At 33.2% G+C, this 12,500-nt stretch overlaps 1 protein-coding gene across 2 annotated transcripts in view; it reads left to right on the forward strand.

Moving 5' to 3' along the window:
• LOC123504569 overlaps positions 1–5,098 on the forward strand; it is a 7,899-nt gene extending 2,801 nt beyond the window's left edge. For both annotated transcript variants that reach the window (XM_045255173.1, XM_045255174.1), the window contains 4 exons: positions 1,316–1,370; positions 1,592–1,713; positions 4,384–4,578; positions 5,002–5,098. In XM_045255173.1, the coding sequence (XP_045111108.1) occupies positions 1,316–1,370; positions 1,592–1,713; positions 4,384–4,578; positions 5,002–5,064 (435 nt within the window). In that variant the 3' untranslated portion in view covers positions 5,065–5,098. The remainder of the gene's footprint in view (positions 1–1,315; positions 1,371–1,591; positions 1,714–4,383; positions 4,579–5,001) is intronic.
• Positions 5,099–12,500: the final 7,402 nt, after the last annotated feature.

The following is a 12,500-nucleotide window of genomic DNA, read 5'->3' on the forward strand; positions in this document are numbered from 1 at the left end:
TATTATTATTATTATTATTATTATTATTATTATTAATGCTATTGTTATTATTATTATTATTATCATTATTATTATTATTATTATTATTATTATTATTATTATTATTATTATTATTATTATTATAATTATTATTATTGCTATTATTATTATTGCTATTATTATTATTATTATTATCATTATTATTATTATTATTATTATTATTATTATTATTATTATTATCATTATCAATATTATTATTATTATTATTATTATTATTATTATTATTATTATTATTATTATTATTATTATTATTATTATTATTATTATTATTATTATTATTATTATTATTATTATTATTATTATTATTATTATTATTATTATTATTATTATTATTATTATTATTATTATTATTATTATTATTATTATTATTATTATTATTATTATTATTATTATTATTATTATTATTATTATTATTATTATTATTATTATTTATTATTTTTATTATTATTATTTCTAATATTATTATTCTTATTCATATTATTATTATTATTATTGTTATCATTATTATTATTATTATTATTATTATTATTATTATTATTATTATTATTATTATTATTATTATTATCATTATTATTATTATTATTATTATTATTATTATTATTATTATTATTATTATTATTATTATCATTATTATTATTATTATTACTATTACTTTTATCTTTGTTTTTATCATTATTAGCATTATAAATATTATTATTATTATTATCATTATCATTATTATTATTTTTAATAATATTATCATTATTATTATTATTATTATTATTATTATTATTATTATTATTATTATTATCTTGATTCTATCTTCACATACTTACTTCCATTCTGTATTTTTTTTTTTGTTTTCTGGTTTTAATTCATAGGTCTTTTTAATTTAAATTTCTCTTTTCTTTTCCTTTTAGCAAGTGTTGGTGAAGGGTTGAAATTAATGAAAATATATTAATTATAAATGACATGCTTTTTTGCCATGTATACAAATAAAGCTTGACTGTTAAAATATTCTTTTTTTTTTTGTATGGTTTAATATCTATCTTGTACAGTATTATTTGACGTTATAAAATTCTATAAAAATGTTTATGAAATGTGACGTAGTTGTATCCTTTATTGTTACTATAAAATTACGTAATGGATAATTATACGACTTTTTTTTCATTTCTTTTTTTAGAATTCAAACAAGGTTAATGGTTCAACACTCAATGTATTATGAATTTCCAACTAAAACAACACTACGATGTATGCCAAATACTCCTTACATAATAACACCATTTTTCTCTCTCAGGTATACGACATCTTTGGTTTTGCCTTCACCACCTGGCGAACAATTAAGACCTCATGTGAGTGAAGCTGTGACTCAGGGAAGTGAAAACTGATCATCTGTAAAGCTCTACCATATTACCTATTACTGTATCGTAAATAGCACTGCTGATAACCAACTGACTATATAATTCATTAACTAAATTAATATGTCTTTGCATTGTTGATTGGAAAATTATGTGTAAAGATAGAGGGAAAAGCAACTCTTGACATATGAATGCATCCATCCTTCCTGTCGCAGACGATTATGACGTTGCGGGTGAGAAGGGGCAGCCCGAGGATGTTGTGCTGGTGACAGTGGCTGTGGTCGCAAGCACCATCGACCTGCTGTTCTCACTGATGCTCATTCACGGAGTCATCAAGGTGACGTCTGATTTTTCTCCAGTCATGCATGCCGCTTTTATTCTTCTTGCATTTCAATTAAAGATTTTGTTGAGTTATCCATGATATTAAAAACAATCATACACATTTCAAGGTAGGACTATAAAATTAACTGAAAAGATTAATCCAGATCATAGCAGCATCTGTGGAGCACAAGCAGCATGCGAACAGTGTTATCAATGTATAAATTTACAAGGATATGTTATTTATCTCATCATCTTTACATTTTCATCAAATTTTAACACTGTTCGCATGCTGCTTGTGCTCCACAGATGCTGCTATGATCTGGCTTAAAAAATAGATAGCCATCCAGCATTTTCATAAAAGTCCACATCTTTCAGTCCCCGAAAAAATCCGAAAAAAAGATCGATTTTTTAAGAATACTGTAAGTGTCCTGAAACTCTCCTATTGAAACAATTCAAAGGATAGGAAGCAGGCAAGGAATTCCAAAGTTTAAATGGCTCAAAGAATTAAAATGATGGGTAACTCTTGTGTTGGGAAAGTGGAAAGAATAGAGTTGAGAAAAAAGCTTGTACAGGGAGGATGTGGGAGGAGAGAAGCATGCAGTTAACAAGATCAGAAGAGAAGTCATCGTGAAAATAGAAAGAGGCTGAAGACAGTCAGTAAAAGGAAAGAGTTGATAAGACGAATAGCTTTAGATTTCATTCAGTCTAGAAGAATGCTATGAGTGAAAATTACAGTTTTAATAGGAGATGAAATATGTGCCTTCACGATAAGATTATTAGTAAAAGACAGACTGAGCATGGTCAATGTAGAATGGAACACCGGAGTGTCATTGAAAATAGGGATATTTATGTGGAAGGCAATCTCATATTGAAAGATAGAGGAATTGAGCTTTTGGGGCACTGAACAATACTGCTCTGACATACTTTGAAACTTTAGAGATATCTTGCGTCAGGTGTTTTGTGGTTTCCCTGCGTGAGCTGTTTAATTCCCCAAAAAAAAATTGACGTCTAAGAGAATACGTGGAAAAGTGCAGTAGTATCATTAGCGTAGGAGCGTATAGGACACAAAATTTGGCTGTGGTGATTAATTGATAAATAACAGAAAGAGAGTGGCAAGACACAACTCTGAGAAACGCTTTATATATTTAAGAGAACAAGAGTGAACAGTAGCAATAGAAACCGTAAGAGGGTAGTTTATATATAAAAGTTTTGCATCAGACTCTATCAAATGCTTTTAGTATGTTTCAGACAACAGTAAAGATTTCACCAAAATTTCAGAAAGAGGACTACCAAGACTAAGAAAGGAAAGCCACAAGATTACCTAGAACTGCCACAACGGACTCCATACAGATGACTCATACGTTCCACTTCGTTACTTCATCCATGTGTTTCTGTTTTCATAAATATTGCGCAAATTATGGAGACGATGACAGTCCTTATTCGATAAAATGAAGTGTATAAATTTGATAGCAAGACTTCTTGAACTAATGCAACAGTTTTTATAATGAAAAGAACTAGACATAGCAACTTCGGTGGCAACAAATAATTTGAGGTTATTTTCTGTTGTGTCAATTTTTTTTTTTTTTTCCTTTCCAATGATGTCTACGGTAAATATTTCATTTTTGGTAGTGGACTGGTATATTTCATTTTTTTATAGTTAAGAAAGGAAAACAGCACAATGCAAAGGAATTGAGGCTGCAGCATAAAGGGAGAATACAAAGCTTCAGCTCCACTTGCACACTCGGCCACAATGAAGAGAACCCTCGAAAGCACACAACCAAAAATCGATAACCAATAAATAAAAAGCAATACGAATAGTAAATTTGCAATGAATTGTGGTATTTGTTCTGAATGCACTCAGTCTCTAATGTGGTTTAACAAATTTCTGTCTTTTCCTTTGTTATGAAAAGTTGGGTGACGGAAACCAGCTTCTGAGTTCGTTGTTGTAAGATAACATGATCAATACACATTCATACCTTGACCATATTTGCCGCATTGTCACGAATCTTGCATGTTCTTAACCATCTTGGATTTTGATTAAAGATATCGTTCATCTTGTTAATCAGCTTGTTCGTGAAACTTTCCCTTCAATTACAATGGCATATACCTTTTTTCATAACTACCACTGATGTTCTAGCCCTTCTCCTGTCAGTTTATTATTGGATATATATATATATATATATATATATATATATATATATATATATATATATATATATATATATATATATATATATATATATATATATATATATATATATATATATATATATATATATATATATATATATATATATATATATATATATATATATATATATATATATATATATATATATATATATATATATATATATATATATATATATATATATATATGTAGTGTTTGTATCTTTTCCTTTCTACGTCTAGATACCTATCGTCATTCTAATTACGTTAGCTATACATTGTTAGCAATTATTTCCTTTTTTTTAATCCATATCGACGTTCTTGATGCTAACATTTGTCTACTTTTAGGTTGTCCTAAAAGGGCTTTGTATTAATTATTCAACGTTTGGCGACGTGTCCATACACCATTAACATTTTTTTCTCATGGAATGACGAACACAGTAATGTGCTGAAAATATTTAAAATGTCATAAGCTTCTTCCTTATCTTTTCTATTATTTTTTTCTGATCCCATACAGGAAAATGTGAAGCAGATAATGGCGTGGTGGTGGTGGACCCTGGGCCTCCGGGTACTCATTATAATGAAGATCATCTGGGTGTTCGTGTATGGCATCAAGAACAACCAGCCCGTGGGATTGGCCATCGTTATCCTCACCTTCATCCTGACCATCTCAATTCTCGTCCTCTGGGTGGTCAGGACATATGCTAATTATGTGAGTCTTTATGTGTGTGTGTGTGTGTGTGTGTGTGTGTGTGTGTGTGTGTGTGTGTTACATGACTGCATGATAAAGTTTTCCTGAGTATCCATAAACGTAACCCTCTTGTGTTGTAATATGACACGATATTGAGAATAATAATTCGGGGAAATTAGATCAGCGCTGTAGTTTCTCCTCCCATTCTCTCTCTCTCTCTCTCTCTCTCTCTCTCTCTCTCTCTCTCTCTCTCTCTCTCTCTCTCTCTCTCTCACACACACACACACACACACACACACACACACACACACACACACACACACACACACACACACACACACACACACACACACACACACTTTAGGTCATTTACATGAAAATCTCATAAACATGTTTTACAGGAATACGTAAAATTAACTCATCCATCTTATGTTTTGCTTCCAGCTAAAGAGAAAGAAGATGCTTTCGTATCTCTCTCTCAATGAACACCAAGATCAGGATGTGTGATTGTGCAGAAGCTTTTACTTGATTATTCGCAACACAATTACAAGAAAGTAAAATAGCTTAACTACTCACACATCATGTCTTTCTATGCAGGCACTCAAGAGATGTATATAGCAAAACTTGAAACAGGAGATAATTTGTCATATCCAAGTGCAGTGCAGTGATGACATAGTACCATTCTGTTGTAATTTTCTTTTCAATATCGGTTTTAATAACAACAGTTTGAGTGAGCGTTTCATTATATGAACTTCGTGCATACTGCATGTGTGTGTGTGTGTGTGTGTGTGTGTGTGTGTGTGTGTGTGTGTGTGTGTATATATATATATATATATATATATATATATATATATATATATATATATATATATATATATATATATATATATATATATATATATATATATATATATATATATATATATATATATATATATATATATATATATATATATATATATATATATATATATATATATATATATATATATATATATATATATTCCATTAGAGGTACGCAAAGGCCTTCCAGGTGGAATATGAGCACTTTCGGGATCATATGCGATTTTCAATTAAATTGAATTAATTCATTTCTCAGAAAAAAATATTATTACATTACACAAGATAATCTGGCATCGATCAGCTGGTGGAGGAAAAACAGATGAATCCCACGCATTAAATTGTGTTGTATTCCTTTTTGTCAGTTCATTTGTGAGTTTTATTTGTGAATAAATCGATATTTGCAGGAATGAGTTTTTCAGGAACCAGATGGTACGCGGATCTGTATGGAACCTCCAAGTGGTTCGCTCAGGGAAAGTTTGAGAACCACTGTCTTAACAATTTAGCCCACTGCTACTTTTCTCCTTCTCATATTGAACTGACTGCCTTCTCATTGTGAATGATAATTTTTAAGTTAACTTCTCTAGTTTTTATTTGATGGGAAAATTATGCTAGTAGAATTCGAACCTTGGCGAAGGTTTCATTACGGAATCCAATATTTCAGATCTTAAGATGTTTGAGTGACGCTTTTTACCGAGACCATTTCATTTCGCAACCTATTGGCACTTTTATCCATGTTTTTTTTTTCTTGTTGTTACTTATAATTTTGATGCAATATGTGTTATTTTATATTTACCATTACTATGAAATTGATTTTTTGAAAGCTTGTATTCGTGGCATGTGTTTATTTATCAATAATCAAAAACATTGTGAAATTGTTTTTTTATGTTTTCACTAAATGTCTCAATCGCACACACACACACACACACACACACACACACACACACACGCTTTAGTGCTTACGCGTGCTATGTGTGTGTCTGTATGTTAAGCACAAATAGTACGTAGTAGTAGTAGTAGTAACAGTAGTAGTAGTAGTAATAGTAGTAGTAGTAGTGGTAGTAATAGCAGTAGTATAGTAGTAGTAGTAGTAGTAGTAGTAGTAGCAGTACTAGTAGTAGTAGTAGCAGTTGTAGTAGTAGAAGTAGTAGTAGCAGCAGCAGCAACAGTAGTAGTATTGCTAATGGTAGTAGTAGTAGTAGTAGTAGTAGTAGTAGTAGTAGTAGTAGTAGTAGTAGTAGTAGTAGTAGTAGTAGTAGTAGTAGTAGTAGTAGTAGTAGTAGTAGTAGTAGTAGTAGTAGTAGTAGTAGTAGTAGTAGTAGTAGTAGTAGTAGTAGTATAGTAGTAATGCTTCTCTGATTCTGTGCTGTGCTGAGGCAACGTGGACAGCGCCTCTCATAACGCAATATATATGCCTGCACGACCTCCACACCCGTCATTTGTTCATTTATGTGGTGATCTCTCTATCTGCTTTTTTTTTTTTTTCCATAGATATTCTCTTTCCTTTTGTATATGTGTGTCTTTGATAAACACTTTCGAGAAAATTTTCAATAACTTACACATTCTAATGTATGTAAAATGAACATGATATTTGTTTCGTATTTATATTAAAACTACTTTCAGGTTTTCTCTTTGCAGTGTCAATTAATTTGATGTAGCATACCGGTGGATTCATTTCACGCAGCAATAATATTAGCTATTTAGAACTGTTCTTTTTTTTTTCTATTCATCTTAATTTCCATAATTTTTTTTTTGTAATGTTCCTCTAAAAACGCAATAAACGGTGTTTTTTTGTGTGGTAAGGAGAACAACGATTCAATGGCCGACAGACACGAACTGAATGGACAGATCGTTAGCATGGTGAGAATGTACAGCGCCTGACACTCTGACACGACCCGTCACTTTTAGTATGAGTTAGTAGGTCTTGGTATTTGAAAGACATTCTAGTTATGTAAACATATTCTTTTCGCGACTATGTCGAAAAACAAAAATTACATACAGTATTGCAGTGAGAGTTAGTAATGTTTTTTTGCTTATCATGTGCAGCCTTATAATATAATGGCCTTCTGCTTACATGTTTAATTCATGCACCTCCTTATTTCCTGAGATATTTTACACTTATGAGATTTCTAATACCAATTTTTCATATCATGTAAAAAATTTTCTAGTGGTCAATGAAAGTCAAGCGTACTGATTTCCTGTCTTATTAAGGATTTTCTACTGGATAGATTCTGACGCAGATGTGTTTACTGTTCAGAATCATCGCGAAAGTATACAGTTTCTCTCTCTCTCTCTCTCTCTCTCTCTCTCTCTCTCTCTCTCTCTCTCTCTCTCTCACACACACACACACACACACGGCCCGGTAGCTCAGTGGTTAGAGCGCTGGCTTCACAAGCCAGATGACTGGGGTTCGATTCCCCGGCCGGGTGGAGATATTTGGGTGTGTCTCCTTTCACGTGTAGCCCCTGTTCACTTAGCAGTGAGTAGGTACGGGATGTAAATCGAGGAGTTGTGACCTTGTTGTCCCGGTGTGTGGTGTGTGCCTGGTCTCAGACCTATCCCAAGATCGGAAATAATGACCTCTGAGCTCGTTCCGTAGGGTAACGTCTGGCTGTCTCGTCAGAGACTGCAGCAGATTAAACAGTGAATAACACACACACACACACATACACATACAATCATACACACACACACACACACACACATACACACACACACACACACACATACAATCATACACACATACACACACACACACACACACACACACACATACACACACACACACACACACACACACACACACACATACACATACACAATCATACACACATACACATACAATCATACACACATACACACACAATCATACACACATACACACGCACACACACACCCACCCACCCACACACACACACACACACAAGCACACGCACATACAGTCTGTTTCTTGAAAAAAAGAAATACATAAAGGTTCCAAAAGAGTTTATGACCAATAACTAGAAACTTAAAGCGATAAACTTGTTTGCTAAATTTCAATCATTGATCACAATAGGTTTATGATTATAGTATAAGGTTCCTCTTTTAAAAAGTTTGCATTATATATAATGTCTTTTGTTGTTAATGTTTTTGAGAGTAATTAACCATGAAATGAATATGTTTTTATCTAACACATATTTGTCAGTCTTATGATAAATTTTCATAAAACAAAGCAGTTATTGCCACAGCATCTGCCCCGAACTCACAATACTGAAGACACTATTCCCTTGCTCAAGCCATATCACCACCATATCTGTACTTCCCAACTCATCATACCATTGGATTTCTATTGGGAATTCAGAGTCTTTATCAGCATGACTAATGTTTACATAGGGTGTTTGGTGTTTCGGTACATAATGGGGTTCACTAAACTCGCTCCTGGATTAGAAAATTCACGCCCTACATTACTAACAAGGTCACGATGAAAGCGTTTGAATGACCAAATGTTATTCTAGACCAGAGTTTCTCTCTCTCTCTCTCTCTCTCTCTCTCTCTCTCTCTCTCTCTCTCTCTCTATCTATCTATCTATCTATCTATCTATCTTTTTATATAGATTGAATATAAAAGTAGTAAAAATACATTATTTAAACTAAGGTAAAATGACCATACAACTTTTGACTATTTGCCTATCCTATCCACACAACAGCAAGATGACAGACATGGTGGCTTCGCTGTAGATGTAAATGATATAAGGAGGTTGATTGTGCATTAACTTAAAAAGATGACAATTGGCACGTATATCCTCCTACCACAAAATAATCTAGACGATACTGGTTATTGGGAGAACCCCTGGAGTGACCGTAGATTAGATACGAGGTCTATGTATCAATGGACACACACACACACACACACACACACACACACACACACACACACACACACACACACACACACACACACACACACACACACACACACACACACACACACACACACACACACACACACACACACACACACAACACTTACCACAGAGGGCTTCCCAAGTGCCTCATTTTTGTCTAGTGTTGAAACTTGTTTTTCATTTCCTTTTAAAGTATAGTGAGGCACTTACTACATACTTGGAAACGTCTTGCATTAATTGGAATGTTTACAGAGCACGTCTGAAGTTCTATCTTCATGTATTTCCATGCATATATGATGATTCTTACACTGATTGCATTGGTTTTGTAAAGTAAGAAAAAGTAAAAATTAATTTTCCCCGGAATATTATTATTGCTACTGTCTTTTCTGTCTTTTCCAGCTGTCAAAAATAAACACACACACACACACACACACACACACACACACACACACACACACACACACACACACACACACACACATACCGCATAGTGTAGTGGTTAGCACGCTCGACTCACAATCGAGAGAGCCGGGTTCGACTCCCGGGGCGGCGAGGCAACTGGGCAAGCCTCTTAATGTGTAGCCCCTGTTCACCTAGCAGTAAATAGGTACGGGATGTAACTCGAGGGGTTGTGGCCTCGCTTTCCCAGTGTGTGGAGTGTGTGTTGTGGTCTCAGTCCTACCCAAAGATCGGTCTATGAGCTCTGAGCTCACTCCGTAATGGGGAAGACTGGCTGGGTGACCAGCAGACGACCGTGGTGAATGGTGGTGAATTACACACACAGACACACACACGCGCGCGCGCGTTTTATTACATATATATATATATATATATATATATATATATATATATATATATATATATATATATATATATATATATATATATATATATATATATATATATATATATATATATATATATATATATATATATATATATATATATATATATATATATATATATATATATATATATATATATATATATATATATATATACTGTTTTTTTTTATTTATTCATGCTATAAAGTCTTAGCAATAAGTAAATACCACTGTCATATTCTTCATAGTAATTGCATATAAAGAATTATTTTCCTGTATTCCTTGTGTAAATGCAACATTTTCCATTTATTTTTTATTTCACTATAGAAACACTGGGATCGAAATTTTTTGACGAACCCAACATCTTACAGCGCGATATGGTCGATAGCATATGATAAGATACATTGACCTCACACTTTATTCAATATGGGTTATAAAATCAAGATTTTCACCTGCGCCCCTATCTTTATTTCTTTTACCATCAACAACATTAGTATCATCTCCGGGTCACTATAACAACCATCGCAGCGGCTTCTGAAAACACAGTTGCTTTATCATCACCATTCCTGTTATCCAGAGTTTTTCGGAACTAGGGATTGATGCCATGCTTTGCGTCTAGATAAAGGGACGTACATGTACATGTGTAGGGGTCCTGACGCATAGTGAGTTATGAACCTGATACTTGAGTAATATAAGGGATGGCTAACTGCTTTTCCTCAATAATGACAGTACTGAATAACTGCTAGGGGAAATTTTTGCAGTTTGAAATTAGGCTGTACTTTTTGGAAGGTATTGTTTGTTGGCGGACAAATGTTTAGTTGCCATACACAACAGCAAGTTTTGAAAGAGTATTCCAGACCTGATGCATGTACGAGTACATGTATTGTCCAGGGAATGGAAAAGATTGGAATGCTTTGCATTCCTTTGCATAATAATAATAATAATAATAATAATAATAATAATAATAATAATAATAATAATAATAATAATAATAATAATAATAATAATAATAATAATAATAATAATAATAATAATAATAATAATAATAAAACAAAACTCAAAAGCGCCACATAACAAAATTAACGCCAACTTTTTTTTTTTCACTCTCCCCGGTGTAGTGTAGTGGAGTTTCCCCGATCCGGTTTCCAGCCTTGCTCTAGATGCATGAGCGGCGCAGGTGTGGCTGCGATACTATTAGGTGATCCGTTTCCGCGCCACCCGCCAAACAGGTCTCCTTCCTGACACTCATACACTCCCTCGTCCCCAGCAACTCACCACCTCTTGTTGTATCGTACTCTGAAAAGTCTCTGATACCTCGCTACGTCACACCAGACTCAAACCGTTAGCACAAACGGCGATAAACACGGGGCTACGTGCCATATCCACATTTATCATCGCAGTATTCGCATATACATTATATAACATTTCTTTCACTATTTTAGATGCCCATGTCACTAATACTTCGCCCATTCATCATTAAACATTATTCATGATGTACAAGTACGTCAAAAATAACTCAAATATTCACATGTTTGGCCTGTAACATCAAGATCAAGATCAAGATCACTTGTGACGTCACGGCTCTTATGCCTTTTCGATTAAATGCCACTTTTTTGCCGAAAACAATGCTGGTCCGTATATTTTTCATGGTTTCCTTCAATTTTGAGGCCATTCCAAGGTATTCCATGCAGTACAACCTCGACAGAGTGACTGCATCATAGATAATTAGACGTCCCGCATCATTACCAGGCAAATCTGTACTAAACAATTCTGTTGTGTTCCATCAAAGCTTTCGTCGTGTAGTGCCACCTTGCGGTGGGTTCCGGGAACATTGCGTCAAGGTTGAGTAACTGTAATGAGACATTTGGTTACTCGTTGATTCTATGTAACTCTGTATCTTTGTCAATATAATTTCATAGTATTTTAGTGCTATCTGGAAAATTTTCTTTTCTATGGAAAACTTTCTGCATTGCCTGAAACATTCCAGTTTCAGGAAAGCCAGCCATTATTAACATTAAAACTAAATCTTGTATTGAAAAATTCTAAATTTCAAAATGTAAACAATAATAGAAGGAAAGGAAAAAATGGAATGTCACAATCCTACAGTACTATAGTCTGACCAGCCTTAATTTACGGCCATGGGGGGGGCGAGCGTCTCTGTACAGTGTTGCCACGTTTTCACTACTGTTCTACTGTTCTGTTCTCTCTCTCTCTCTCTCTCTCTCTCTCTCTCTCTCTCTCTCTCTCTCTCTCTCTCTCTCTCTCTCTCTCTCTCTCTCTTACTAAAAAATCAAAGGTAAGCAGAGAGTCATTTATAATTGTATATATATATATATATATATATATATATATATATATATATATATATATATATATATATATATATATATATATAT

This window comes from Portunus trituberculatus, chromosome 16 (assembly GCF_017591435.1).
Source record: "Portunus trituberculatus isolate SZX2019 chromosome 16, ASM1759143v1, whole genome shotgun sequence".
Taxonomy (NCBI): Eukaryota; Metazoa; Arthropoda; class Malacostraca; order Decapoda; family Portunidae; genus Portunus; species Portunus trituberculatus.